The 14,745-nt window shown below is 52.6% G+C and overlaps 1 protein-coding gene across 2 annotated transcripts in view; it reads left to right on the top strand.

The window, feature by feature from the left end:
- Positions 1-14,745, top strand: part of PREX1 (phosphatidylinositol-3,4,5-trisphosphate dependent Rac exchange factor 1) — a 174,546-nt gene that overhangs the window by 135,308 nt on the left and 24,493 nt on the right. For both annotated transcript variants that reach the window (XM_006206688.4, XM_072944355.1), the window contains exons 15-21: positions 952-1,024; positions 5,959-6,101; positions 7,779-7,871; positions 8,823-8,971; positions 10,608-10,693; positions 12,399-12,535; positions 13,233-13,344. In XM_006206688.4, coding sequence (XP_006206750.3) covers positions 952-1,024; positions 5,959-6,101; positions 7,779-7,871; positions 8,823-8,971; positions 10,608-10,693; positions 12,399-12,535; positions 13,233-13,344 — 793 coding nt within the window. The remainder of the gene's footprint in view (positions 1-951; positions 1,025-5,958; positions 6,102-7,778; positions 7,872-8,822; positions 8,972-10,607; positions 10,694-12,398; positions 12,536-13,232; positions 13,345-14,745) is intronic.

The following is a 14,745-nucleotide window of genomic DNA, read 5'->3' as shown; positions in this document are numbered from 1 at the left end:
CTCCCAGGCAGGGAGGGGTGCTGTTGCTTTTCCCTTTTACAGGGAGGAAGATACTTTTTAGGATCCCCTGATTGGCTTCCCCAGATGTCTTGCTGCTAGAGCTAGGTCAGTTAGGAATTGAACTTGATTTCTAGTATCAGAGAGCCAGCTACAGAGGCTGAAAGAAATTAGGGGTTTAAGCAGGGAGGGTATAGCTCAGTGGTAGAGTGCATGCTTAGCATGCACAGAATCCTGGGTTCAATCCCCAGTACCTCCATTAAAAAAAAAAAAGAAATTAAGAAATTAGGGTTTATTTTTCTTTAGTATGACAGAAGCCCAGAATTTGGTAGTACAGAACTGCTAGGACAGCCTCATGATATCTTTGAGGACCACACTCTCTTTTTTCTCTACCATCCTTAGCATGCTTCTGTTCTCCAGGTCACACTGTGGTCTAGGATGACTGCAGGAGCTCCAGCCATCACGTCTTTGTTCCAGACAGGAGGAAGAGAAAGGAAGGGTCAGGGACAAAGAGCCCTTTCCAGAGCTCCCTATCAGTGATCTCACTGGCCACCTCTAGCTGTAAGGGAGGCTGGAATCTGTGGTTGTCTAGATAGGTGTGCTGCGGTCTCTAATAGTGAGGGTTTCAGTTCTAAGGCCAGCTGAGGGTGGGGGGATGTTGCTGGACAACCAACAGCATCTGCATATAAAATCTCCACTTCTCCTTTGTAGTGTTTATTGCAGTGCCTTTATCACATTTAAATAATTATCATACAATGAAATACTTTTTTTGTTTGGGGTTTATTAATTGCAGTCATAGACATGGTTGGGGGATACCACAGTAAGTAAAGCAGACACACATCCCTGCCCTCTTGGAGCCTCCGTTCTAGGGGCAATGCTGGGCTTTTCCCTGGCCTGGTTCAGTCCCTCAGGTGCCTGTCCACCTAACACCCTCCCCTTCTTGTTTCATTCCAGGGCGACTGCCAGACGCGGGAAGAGGCGGTGGCACTGGGCGTGGGCCTGTGTAACAACGGCTTCATGCACCACGGTAATTCGCCCTTCCCTCCGCCCAGCCTCCTGGGGCGGGAGGGGTGAGGCCTGACCTGGAACAGAAGAGCTAGCCAGGACCCTGGTCCCTGGTGCATTGTACAGGGAAGGGAAACTGAGGCCTAGAGAGAGCAAATGATGGGCAGGATTTGAGGCCAAATCCTTCCTAAATAAGCTCTTCCTCCATGATGGGGCATGTCCTCCCAGGGTGGGCAGTGAGGCTGGACAGCACAGGCCTGGCCTGCAAGCTTCCACGGAGAGGAGAGGAGAGGGATCGGTGGGGACAGAGGTCTGGCAGCGCCACTTTTCCCGGCCTCGCCCCTCAGATATGTCGCTCCTCTTCCCACAGGGAGAAGTGTGTAAGAGGGGCAGAGAGGTGGACGGTCCTGAGATGGTCCTGAGGCGGGAATGTGGGGAGAGGGAGGGAGAAAATGGTTCCACTGACAGCATTTTAAATTAAAACAGAAGTTATCCTCTGTGCCTGGCCTCCCTCTAAAAAGCTCTCCATGAATGAATTAGTTTAATCTTTGTGACGATCCTTTGATGTTGGTATTAATATCATCCCCATCTATAAATAAGGACTAGAAGCCCAGACAGTTAAGACACTTGCTCAAGGTCACACAACAGGGATGATGTGGGATTTGAACCCAGGCAGGCTGGCATCACAGGCCATAGGTCAAACACTGAGCTCTGTGGCCTTTCCTTGTGGCCTCCAGCGGAGTCCCAAGTCTCCTCCCCTTTCAGCAGGACAAGTGGACTTTTTTTTTATTTTAATTGAACTCTAGTCAGTTTACAATGTTGTGTCAATTTCTGGTGTATAGCATAATGTTTCATAACGTATGTATACATACATATATTCCTTTTCATATACTTTTTCATTATAGGTTACTACAAGCTATTAAATATAGTTCCCTGTGCTGTACAGTAGAAACTTGTTTTTTTTTTTTAAATCTATTTTATATATAGTAGTTAGTATCTGCAAATCTTGAACTCCAGATTTATCCCTTCCCACCCCCTTTCCTCCCTGGTAACCATAAGTTTGTTTTCTATGTCTGTGAGTCTGTTTCTCTTTTGTAAATAAGTTCATTTGTGTCTTTTTTTAGATTCCATGTATGAATGATATCATATGGTATTTTTCTTTCTCTTTCTGGCTTTCTTCACTTAGAGTGATGGTCTCCAGGTCCATTCATGTTGCTCCTAATGGCACTATTTTATTTTTTAATGGCTGAGTAGTATTTCATTGTATATATATATGCACCACATCTTCTTTATCCAGCCATCTGTTGATGGACATTTAGGTTGCTTCCATGTCTCAGCCATTGTATACAGTGCTGCTGTGAGCATTGGGGTGCATGTATCTTTTCGAATTAGAGTGCCCTCTGGATATATGCCCAGGAGTGGGATTGCTGGATCATAGGGTAATTCTATTTTTAGTAGGACAAGTGAACTTTTCACCTCCACTGAGGAGCCTTTCTCCTGTCTAGAACACTGCCCAGGGCCTGGTCACTTGCAGTTTCCCTTACCTGGGTGTCTCCTCCCCACTGCCAACTGCCCCCCCATCACTGATTCCGTGTTTCTGTTCAGTTGTCACCGCCCCAACGAGACCACCTGACCAGCTGGAGGGGCTCCTCTCCTTTCTCACCCTCTGGAGCTGCTCTGTCCTGTGAGGCTGATTCCACGCCTCCCTCTGTCTATTCTGTTTTCCAGAGGATGCCTTCTGCCTGCGGGCCCTGTGCAAGCTCTGGGGACAGAGGGTGAACAAGACAGATGTAGGTCCTGCCCTCGGAGCTCACGGCCCCGTGTGTGTGTGTGTGTGTGTGTGTGTGTGTGTGTGTGTAGAGAATCACACAGCAGAGAGATAAGTACCTTTTCCAGGCTGTTATGAGCATGTGAGGAGGACTCTGGCTTTTACCCACGTGAGGCGGGAGTCCTGGGAGGGTTCTGAGTGGAGGAGGCACTGGCCTGACTGAGGTTTTTACGGGACCCCTCTGGCGGTGAGGGTGAGGGCGTCAGTAGGGGGGCCATTGAGGGGGTGATGGCCGTAGTCCAGGGGAGGGACCATGTGGCTGGGACCCAGATGGTGGTGGCGGAGGGGTGGGACTCGAGAAGGCCTTCTGGCCCTTCCACCTCCCAGCTTCTGCTCTGTGCTCTAGCTCGGAGGCCAGCAGACTCTGCAGCGGGCCGGACAGTAGGTATTCCAGGCTTTGCAGGTACAGCTCAGCTGTACCCCTGTGGCCTAAAAGCAGCTGCGGGTGGCACACGAACAAATGGGCAGGGCTGCAAGGCAATAAAACTTTATTTAGAAAAACAGGCCCGTGGGCCCCAGTTTTCAGCCCCAGGTCTAGCTGCTGGACCTGCTGTCCGTTCAGCCAGAGAGATGTGCCCATGAGATGAACGGTCATCAGCGTGTCCCCTGCCTTGTAGCCAGCAGGACTGCCTCATGGATTGCCCCTCTCCCGGCCTCCATTTCCCCCTCTTTCCGCTGGAGGCCTTGCTGTCCCCTCCCCACCTGAGCTCAGTGTGCCCGTGGCTCTGCAGGGCTTGGGACTCACACCAGCTGAGAGGGTCAGGTCGGGCCCAACCAGGGCAGCCTCGTCGATCCCGTCCATCAGAGGCCCTCATTCCCGAAAGCCGCTCTGCTCCTCGTGGGGCCCTCTCACAGCTCCGTCCCTCCTTCCAATCAGAACCTCTCATTTGTGGGGGAGAGTAATTAGGGATCCACCCTGGCTGCTATTTTGGGAAGGCTGCTGGCCAAGGACGTTCTGCAGGGGGTCACTCCGGGCCACATCAGTGCCCACAGGGCCACTCGGAGAGAGACCGCAGGGCGTGACCCTGGTCCCCTTGTTCCCTGCCACGAACTCAGAAATAAGCTAAAATAGGAAAGGGCCAAATGCTAGGGTTGTGGCTGCTGCAAAATGCAGGTTAGGGTGCAGGGCTGGGCAGGGCAGGGGTAGGGGGGGGCCTGCGGCACCTCCTTCGGCATCTGACCCGAGCTGAGGGGCCCGAGGTGTCTCCAGGGAGGTGGTCCAGCCCTCGCACTTTGGTGCACCACTGAGTCCTCGCAGCCAACCCAGGAGTTGGTGCCATCATCCCCGCAGGTGAGACGACTGAGGCTCCAGGAGGCTAAACAGCTGGCCAGGGGCCTCGAGTGGACGTTGGGAGTGGTCAGCCCTCACCTGGCCGAGCTCCTGGACCCCGGGATGCCGGCTGTTTCCCCAGACATTTCAGTCGAGACACAACACCGTGCTCCCCCCGCCCCTTCCCAGACCGTTTTAGCCTGATGTTTACAGTGGAGGGGAGTCAGCCGGCCTCCCGGGGCCTGGCTCCCAGCTCTGGGGAAAGCAGCAATTTGTGTGTCTGTTCTCTCCAAGGAGGTAATAGAGGTGGTCTGAGGAGGCTAGCTGTCCCAGGGAAGGAAGGAGAAGGAAAAGAAGGCCTCTGATGCTTTTCGTGTGGTCACCAAAGTCAGTGGGCAGCATCAGTCTTCAGGGACAGCGGGGATGGCTCGAAGCTAAGGCAGCTGGTTGTTCTTCTTTCACAGGCCCACTGACTTCAGACAGCTGCTTTGATACCCTTCTTTATATAAGTCACCTCTGTCCCCATCTGTCAGGCCAGCCTGGGGAGTATGGTGAAGAGGAGATGCCTGGGCTCTGTGACCTTGGGCAGTTTATTTAGCCTCTCGGGGCCTCAGTCTCCCCATCTGTGAAATGGGTGCAGCAGCCCTTCCTTGTCTGTGGTGTACACGGACCTAATCCTGTATCCACAGTGTGCGTGGTGCTAGTGGGTACTTAGTTAAATTGTAATCCACAGGGACTGTATCACATACTGGTTCTTACTGGTTGTTTTGATTCATTTTTCTGGCTTGTCTTAGAACAGAGGTCCAGTGGCTTTTTCTGTGAAGGCCCAGATAGTAAGACATTTGTGGACCATACAGTCTCTTGCAATGATTCAACCCTGTCACTGTGGCCCCAAAGCAGCCCCTGGACAATACATAAGTAAATGGGTGTGGCTGTGTTCCAACAAATTTTATTTATAAAAAGAGGGAGTGGGCCCCCCTTGGCCCACAGGGACGTCTAAAGGGTCTGTTCCTGGTTATTAGTGAGGTTGGGCTCCTTTTCACATACTTGCCACCCACTTAGGTTTTCCCATCTGTTAGTCACCCGTTCATACCCTTTGCCCATTTATCTATGAGTTTCCCAGCTTTCTGTGATTGATTTATTGGAGTTTCCTGTCTATTCTAGGTTTTCCTTCCTTGTTGGTTTTAGACAGTACAGTTAGCTTTGCGTCTTTGGCCTCCCTGTGGCCTGACTGAGTGGAAGTCCTTAATTTTATCCTGTTGCTCTTTGTTGCGGGGGGTGGGGTCTGGTGCATGAACTCCTCTTCTGCTCTAGGACAGAGATATTCTCCTGCATTTTGTTGGTGAGCTTTAGTTTTCCCTTTCATATTTAGGTCTTTAATCCAACAGGAGTTTATTGTATATGATATGAGGCAGGGATCCAGTTTTGTTTTTTTGCTGTGAGTGAGTCAGTTTCCCCTATACCGCCCATGGAATCTCCTCCACGTGATCATTCATCCTCCATCATGTACTCAGTTCGCATAGACACAGTGTCCTCTCATGTGATTGCTGTTCTCCTCTGCTGGTTCTTTAATCTATTTCTGCTATAGTTCCACACGGTTTTGGTTACCATGACTTTGTAATACGCCTTTATAGCAGGTGGGCACATTCAGATTTTTCAAGAGACGTCTGAAAGCCAGACTTTTATGTGACATATCCTGATGTGTTAGCGCTGACACCTGACTCTGTTTAATAAAACACTCTACTGGCCAATCCAAAGTTGTCCAGGGGCTGGTTCTGGCCAGTGCCCGCCAGTTGGCAGATGCTGAAAGCTCCCCACGCGGGCCTGACCCCGTGCTTGTGTGTCTGTGGGTCTGCAGTGCTGGAGAAGAGCGAGTTCAAGGATGAGTCCCAGTACTTCCGCTTCCACGCAGACGAGGAGATGGAGGGAACCAGCAGCAAGAACAAACAGCTTCGCAATGACTTCAAGCTGGTGGAGAACATCCTGGCCAAGCGCGTGCTGGTAGGAGCAGAGCTCAGCTGCGGCACCTTCCTTCCCAGACCCGCCTGCAGGCCTGGGAACTGGGCTGCCTTCGGGTTATGGCTTGAGAAATTGGGCTCAGCTTTGAGCACCCAAGAGGATGGGGGATTCTGAGAGGTGGCTGGCAACACCGCCCAGAGGCCAGGTCCCTTTCCTGGCCAAGACTACCCTCTTCACAGATGAGATGGGGCTTAGTGGCCTCCCTTTCTTTTCCTTTCCTTCTCTTCTTGTCCACCCCACTCCTAGCCTAGCCTTGTGCGGAGAGGGTGGCCTCCTGAAATGACTGCCCCTGCATACCAGAGGCTTGGGTCCTCTGGGCTGCCACCCTGTCCTTGTTTAGTTGCTGTAAACAGCCTTGCAGTTAACAGAAGATTTACCAGCCTGTTCAGATATTCTACCAGCCTCGCCCACCAAATCCTGTTTCTCTGCCTCCTGGTTGGCAGCAACCTCCATCTTCAGGCCTGGCCCATAGCAGGCAGTCAGGAGAGAGGCTCAGAAGGTTAGGTCTCTTACCACAGCCGAAGTTGGGGCCAAAATCTGCCTAATACGAAGACAGCTCCGCTAACTTCTCTCCGGTGGTACTAGTGGGGGCTGCTGTTTCTGATTCCCACTTCTCCCTCTATAAAGCCCACCAGTGCTCCCCATGACACTTGGGGTAAAATCCAGCCTCTCACCATGGTCTGCAAGAGTCTACCTGCCTCTCTGGCTTCATCTGTGTGCTCGCCCCTGCCTTGCCCCACCCATCCCAGCCATTCTGATCTTCCTTCTTATCCTCCAGTACCTTGGAGCCTGACTCAGGGCCTTTGCACATGCTATGCCCTTTGCCTGGAGCACTTTTCTCTTTATAAACTTCTGTTCGCACTTCATTCAGGTCTCAGCTCAGATATCATCTCCTCTGGCCCCACTGCCATGCCACATTCTGTCCCTTTAAGTGCTTTATTTTAATTCAAACTGCGGACACTCCCTGCATCACATTCTATATTTCTTTCTTTCTTTGTAGTCTCTCTCCCCCACTAGACATTCAGCTGCCCAAGAGCAGAAGCCGTCTGTCTTGTTCAGTGCTGTTTCCAGAGCCCAGTCAAGTACCTGGCACATCTAATAGGCAGCCGCTCAGCAAAGTACTTACATGAACAAATAATTGCATTTCTCTGTATCCCCCCCACCACTCACCCCCAGCCCCTCCCAGCCTTCTGTCATCCTGCACTGGGGAGGGAGGCTCCTACCCAAACTCCCTTCCTGCCCCCAAGTTCTTGGTGGCTGGACAACTTCGGCTTTATTTTATTTGTTAATCGTTATTGATCGTCTACAGTATGCCAGCGATGGGGAGACAGTGGTGCATAGAAGAGGAGGCTCTGTCCTCAGATTGGGAGGAGGAAGGGGTGACAGACAATGAAAAGTCAGCTAATAAATGGTCAGCCCCAGGCCGAGGTCCGAGCCCGGTGGTGTGTCTTCACTTGACAGATACATATTGAGCACCTACTGTATCCTGGGTGCTGTCTGTGCTTTACTTAATCCCACTGCACCTCAGCCCCCATCCCTACCCTGTATACCTCTGGGGCATGAGGATCCAGCAGGGTCACGGTCCCGTGAGGGCCAGGGTGGGGCTGGCTCCAGGCCTCCCTCCCTGCCTCACCTGTCGCTCCTGCCTCGGGCCCTCAGATCCTGCCCCAGGAGGAAGACTATGGCTTTGACATCGAGGAGAAGAACAAGGCTGTGGTGGTCAAGTCGGTCCAGAGAGGCTCGCTGGCTGAGGTGAGGCCGCTCAGAGGGTGGACTTTGTGTGGGTGGGAAAGTGGGGCATCTCTCCTCATTCCTCGAGGCAGGCCAGCTCAGAAAATCCGGGAATGTCAGTTGTTCCTCCTTGCTCATCACCCTTGTGGGGAAACTGAGTCCAGGGCCATCTGGTCTGCAGTCTCTAGGGAGCTGGAAAAGAGCCCCTGGCTCCAGCGTGCCCTCCCAGCACGTGCCACCAGCTCCCTCTGCTGGCCCTGTCGGGGAGGTGCAGGGAAACTACCCGAGGGTCTGAATCAGCTCTGATAACAGACAAAACTAATAGTGATCAGTGGCTTGAATAATATGGCAAGTTTATTGCTCTGACATGGATACAGGGCCTGGAGGAGAAAGGCCAGGGATTCCACCTTTCAGCTGTTCCCAGAGGGTGTGGAGGTGGGTGGGGGAGAGGCACCTGCCACCTTGTCCAGGTGCTCTGGTTGCTTCCGGGTAGTGATTAGGAATGCGTTTGGCTGCACGTAGCCATGTGCTGGCCTCTCGATGGCTGGAGCTTCATTTTTCTAGTGACTTCAGTGGTTAGAAGGAGGTGGTTCTGGGTCTTGGTTCGGGGTCAACATCTCTTGGACTGTCCTGGCCAAGCTCTCGTGGTCACAAGGTGGCTGACCCAGTCCGATGCCTCGTGTCCTCACACGGCAGGGCAGGAAGCAGGGGCCGATTATGGCAGCTTCTCCTTCGGGAAAAGCGCCTTTCTTGTTAGCGCCTCCTACAGGCCTCCCTTCATAGCTTGTTGGCCAGAACAGGTTTCCCCAGCCCGTTAACTGTTAGCCACAGAGGAGAATGGGGCTGCCCTGGTGGGCTCACTATGGTCACACTTGGTCTTTGGGGCCTGCTCTGTGCTGCTTAAATGCATTCAAGGCTCCTTCGAGAGCAGCAGAAGGGGCCAGTAACCCGTGTGCATGTCTCCCTGCCAAGATGGCTGGCCTGCAGGTGGGGAGGAAGATCTACTCCATCAACGAGGCCCTGGTGTGCCTGCGGCCCTTTGCGGAGGTGGAGTCCATCCTCAACCAGTCTTTCTGCTCCCGCCGCCCGCTGCGCCTCCTGGTGGCCACCAAGACCAAAGAGTGAGTGTCCCCAGGGGCAAGGGCGACATTCCTCTCAGGCTGAGAAGTTGCCTGAGCCGTCCTGGCTCCCCATGGACGGGACTTCTGCAGGCTCGTGACACATGCCTTCATTCCAGTCAGCAGACATTTACTGAGTGTCCTCTGTGTGCACTGGGGCTTCAGGCTCTGGGGATCCAGCCCTGTCTGGATGGATTCATTTCTACTCTTCACAGATCTCAGTCTAGATGGAGGGTAGAGCAGGAGACAGACAGGAAACAAAATAGAGAAGTAAGAGGCATCCTGGAGCAGTAAGTGTGGGCCAGTGTGCAAGGCTGGGGAAGGAGGTGGGCCATGTGGAGGGACAGTGGTCAGGAAGGCACCACTGAGAACTGAGGTGAAGACCTGGAGAAGGTAAGGGAGGGAGCCAAGGGGACTTCTGGGAGAAGAGGGCTCCAGACAGAGGAGAGTCAAAGGCCCTGGGGTGGGACTGTGGCTGGTGTGTTTGAGGAACAGTGAGCAAGCTGATGGGGCTGGAACAGAGTGAGTGAAAGAGAGGGCCAGCCAGTGATGTCAGCCTGACAGTGACCCGTGCACACGGTGAGGACTCTGAAGCTCCTGGGAGGCTCTGAGCAGAAGCGAGGTGTGATCTGATGGAGGTTCTGGCTTCAGGGGGACACTAGATTGTCAGGGGCAGATGTGGAAGAGGGGGAGTGGTGAGGAGGCTGGTGGCCCGGCCCAGGGTGGCAGCAGTGGGGGTGGTGAGAAGTGGTTGGGTACCAGATACAGGCACAGGGAGAAGCATTTTCTATTTTAAAATGTGTGCATTTGGTTTTCACTTCTCCCTTCTATTTAAGGCAGAGGCTCCCAGTTTTCTATTGATGGGAGTGACGAAATGTTTTAAATAGGATTATTTCAGTAGAAAGGCAAGCCAGTTTAGGGAAAGTGACTGATAGTTTGGTTGGTTATGTTCTGCAGTGGCAGAAATCACCCAGGTGGAATGTACCTGTTTCAAGTTTCAGAAATATCTGTGGTTTGAGAACAGGCCCCCAAGATGGCTTTATCTGGCAGGTGGGGATGATTCTGAGGCCCACTGTCGGGGGACCTGCCCTCAGTAGGGCAGCAGATGGCTGCATTGAAGCCCCTGGATTAACGACACCCACTGTCCACCCCTGGGCAGGTGTCGCCTGCCCTGCTCTGGTGTCTCACCCACAGAATGGCCAAGACCTGGCCTTCCAAACCATGTTCTGTAGGGGACACATGGACATTTCTCTAGAGTCAGCACCAAGATGTGCTGGGTCACTTGTCACCCCCCACCCCACTCAAGTCTGTGATTATGGGATATTCACTGGCTGAATTGCTGACCTGGCCACCATGAGGCCTCCTCTCACCAAGAGGATGATGGAGAAGGTGTAGGAGGGTGATCGGGAATTTCTGTGCGGGGCCTGAATTTCCAAGAACAGGCCAAGTGGTTCTATTCATCAGAGATCCTGGTGCCGTGGGCTCTGGTTAAATTGGTTTCTCTATTTGGAAAGCTTGGTGTGGCTGCTGTTTTGGGCTGTATTTCCCAGAAGCCTGGGAATCAGGGCCCCCCAGGATGGCCCCCTGGGGTATGGGGAGTGATACTGCTTCACCTTATGACTGCTTTTGCTTGGTGCAGAGTCATCAAAGTCCCCGACCATCCAGAGGCTCTGTGCTTCCAGATCCGTGGAGCTGCACCGCCATACGTCTATGCTGTGGGGAGAGGTGAGCCGGAGCCTGAGAGACAGAGGGGAGCTTTGGGAGACGGGTCTGTGTGTGTGGTAGGAGCTGAGAGGCACCCAAACCATTTCCACCAGGCCTCAGAGTCTTAGTGTACCGTTAGCATTTACCTTCTTTGCTTGAAACCAAGGCTTGCAAATACAGATGCCTGTGGGGTCAGACCGTTACAGGTGGGTAACTGAATGGAAGACACTAGGGAGTGGTGAGGACTATGACAAAGTGAAACAGTCCATGTGCACTTAAAAAGGGGGAGTTGTTCTCTTCTCAAACTCATTATTGCTAGGCAGGAATGTGGGCCTCCTCTGATCAGATTTTTTTTTTTTTAAATCCAGAAATAGGAATTTTGGCCAAATTTCTTTGGCCAGCTCCAGCCCATGGGTCAACCATTTGAGACCTCTACTTTTTGTATTGCCTTCTCCTGGCATGCTGCTTGAGGGGTTACTCTGTCCCGGAGAGGAAATCAAACAGACCTGAGATACTGGGTTCCCAATCCTCTCTCCACCCGAGGGCCCAACTTTTAAAGTTTAAAGATACATTGTCCACTCTTCTGGTCATAGTTATATTTTTAAATTGATTGAAAATGCATGTGATGACAGAAAGCTACTGAGAATTTGTTAATACAGTGGGGTTTTATTGTATTTGTCCCTAAAGCAGTGGTTCTCAACTGGGAGCAGTGTCACCCTCCTGAGGACATCCAGCAATGTCTGGAGACATATTTGGTTGTTACAACTTGGGGTGGGGGTGCTTCTGGCCTCTCATGGGTAGAAATCAGGATGCTACTAAACAGCCCACTGTGCCCAGGACAGCCTTCAGAGCAGAGAATTACCAGCCCACAATGTCAGTAGTGTTGAGGTGAGAAGCCCTGCCTTAGAGCATCTGTAGAGAAGGAGAGATGCTTATGGGTGAACTCGGCAAAAATACCAAAACAGCTGATATTTCTTGAGTCCTTTCTAAGAGGTGGGCACACAGCTAAGTGCTTTATGTGTTTTAACTTACTGACTCTCTCAGGAACCCTGTGAGTAGATATTAGTGTCTTTATTTTCCAGATGAGGATACCAAGGCACAGAGAGGTTAAGGAACTGCCGAAGGTCACACAGTTGGTCAGTAGCAGAGCCAGGGTTTGAACCCAGACCTCTGGGGTCCAGGCCTGTACTCGTCCCCATCACTCCATGCCCACCTGTTGTTCTCCTGGGTACAAAGCTTGACATTCATTTGCATTTCTAGACCCTTCATATTAACCACATAAACCCTGGGGTCCAAGACCTACGGTTTGGGAGTCATGGGATAGCTGGCTTCTCCTAGGCGCATGACCTTGAGAGAGTCACTTTGCCTCTCTGAGCCTCTGTTCCCCTGTTTGCAAAATGGGACTGATCTTGACCCCAGGACTACAGGTGGTTGTGGGACTTTAAAGGAGACGAAGCTCTAGAGTGAGGTGTTCCTGGGTTCAAGTCCTGCCTTCCTGGCTGTGTGACCTTGGGCGAGCTGCTACTTCTCTGAGCCTCAGATTCTTCTGCAGAATGGGGGCACCAGTCCTGTCCTGCCCACTGGAGTAGGGGGGAGAGTGGCTCCAGGGTGGTGTCTGGGGAGTTGGGGTGGCGGGGAGGTTGAGGGACAGTGTTCATCTGGTTACTGGCCCTTGCCTGGCGCTGCCCCAGGCTCTCTTTGCCTCAAGCGCTCCTGTCCCCTTTAGGCTCCGGGGCTGCGGCTGCAGGGCTCTGTCCTGGCCAGTGCATCCTGAAGGTAAATGGCAACAACGTGATGAATGATGGAGCGCCAGAGGTCCTGGAACACTTCCAGGCATTCCGGAACCACCGGGAAGAGGCCCTGGTGAGCTACCCAGCAGCCAAGGGGATCAGGAAAGCCCTGTTTGTTGGGAAGGGGTACTGGGAGCCACCCTCCCTTCTCTGGGGAAAATTCAGAACATACCACAATGTTTTGGGTTGGGTGAGGCTGCCTACCTGGCAGGGCTGAGCTGGGCTTGGGTTCTATGACCCCCCTGCCTCCCTAAACCTCTTGGTCTCAGTTTTCACAGCTGTGAAATGGGTGCAATAAGACCCTCTTTTCTTACCACGGAGGCATGATGGGCAAATAGTCATATTGATGGTAAAAAATTGATGTTATACTTGGGTTGGGGGCCAGGGTTCTGTGGGAGGTGGTCCCATTCATTGGTTCATGCAATAAGTGTTTACTGAGCACCTGCTGTGTGCTTGGCACACTTCTAGGCCCTGGGGCCCCAGGGGGGACAAGGTTTCTGCTCCCGTGGATCTGACTTACATTTTCAAAGGCTCCCCACTTCCCTGGCTTCTGTGTGGAGTGTAGATTGTAGAGGGTGAGCACTGACTGTGACTAGAGGTCCCTCAGGAAGGTTCCAGAGCGAAGCCTGGGAGGGCTGTCCACAGGTGGTGGCACTGACAGGCTAAAAGCCTGAGTTTTGGAATCAGGAAACAGTGTGCACCTCGCCCTGTCCCTTCCTGCCTGGGCTCCTGGCATGGTGGCCGCCCCCTTTACTCTGCTCCCCTCACAGGGCCTGTACCAGTGGGTCTACCACACCCACGAGGATGCGCAGGAGGCCCGGGAGGCCCACGGTGAGGACCCCAGTGGTGAGGGGGCCGGAGAGGAAGACCAGCCCAACTCAGGTAAAGGGACAGAAGAACCTTTGTGATTACACTGGGTTCACCTGGATAATCCCGGCTACTCCTTATTATAGTCAGCTGAGTAGCAACCTTATTTCCAGCTGCAGCCATAATTCCTCCTAGCCAGATAACATCGTGTACTCCCAGGGTCTGGGGATAGGATGGGGGCATCATTCAGGGACCGTTATTCTGCCCACCACGAGCTCCCACATTTTTCTCTCTAGCCCTGGACCCCAGCCCTGTCTTTCTCCCTGACACCCCCTGGATGTCTAACAGGCATCACAAACTTAGTGTGGCCAGAATTGAACGCCTTACCTTCCTCTGAAACCTGTTCCTCCCCTCGGTGTCCAGTCTCCATCCTTCCAGATTCTCAGACCCCAAACTCAGAGTCCTCCTTGACTGTTCTCTTTCTCCTCTGTCCCACCACCTTGGTTCCAGCAGCATACCTCATTGCCTGTGCCTTCCCCGTGCGGCCAGAATCTGACCACTTCCCATCACCTCCACTGTGCCTGGCCCAAGCCACCACCATTTCTCACCAGGACTATTGTAGTAGTATGCTCGCCGATCTCCTTGTCCTGCCTTACCTCTCCCTCTGCCGGCTATTCTCAAAAAATAGAACAGAACCTCCCAATGGCTTCCACCCTATGCAGGGCAAAGACCAAATCCTCATCATGGCCTTCCAGGCCAGACCAGGCTCCCCAGCCTCTCCTCTCATCACTCCCACTTGCCCTCTCTGTTCCATCCACTCTAGCCTCTTGTTCTTAAATACCAAATGGACCCCTGCCCCAGGGCCTTTGCACTTGCAGCTCCCTCTGCCTGGAATGCTCTCCCCCAAGTACTTCTCACCTTGTTCTCCTCACCTCACTCAGCTCTCTGCTCAAATGTTACCTAGAGAGACCACCTGGAGTGCTGTGATTAAGCCCCTTTTATCCCTCGGTGTCTCCTTATCCTCTTTTATTTTTCTTCACCACATTATTAATTAGCATATGTCATACAGTTATTTGTTTATTGCTTTTCTTCATTTTCCCTTCTAGAGAATAAGCTTCCTGAGGGCAGGGGTTTTGTTTATTTCTTGCTGTATCCTCCGATCCTAGAACTGTGCCAGGCATATAGTAGGCACTCAGTAAATAGTTGTAGTCTGAATAATAGCCTCTTCTCTGCAGTCACTTGTCTGGACTCTGTGCCATACTTCTGCTGGGCTGGGGTGGGGACAGAGGCTGTAGAAAGACCAGGGGCTTTGGATGCCTCTGTGTCCACTAGCTCTGGGCTCCTTGCTGGTAATTTCAGGATTAGCAAAGAACTGGGGTATACAGGGTTGGCTGGGGAACCGTCCCCCACTGCTGAAACACACACAGCCTGGCAGAGGGATCCTACAGGGGACAGGTTGATGGGGACGGGGGAGAG

This window comes from Vicugna pacos, chromosome 19, assembly GCF_048564905.1.
Source record: "Vicugna pacos chromosome 19, VicPac4, whole genome shotgun sequence".
Lineage (NCBI taxonomy): Eukaryota > Metazoa > Chordata > Mammalia > Artiodactyla > Camelidae > Vicugna > Vicugna pacos.
The sequence above is the reverse complement of the archived record's forward strand: the minus strand, read 5'-3'. Positions and strand labels throughout refer to the sequence as shown.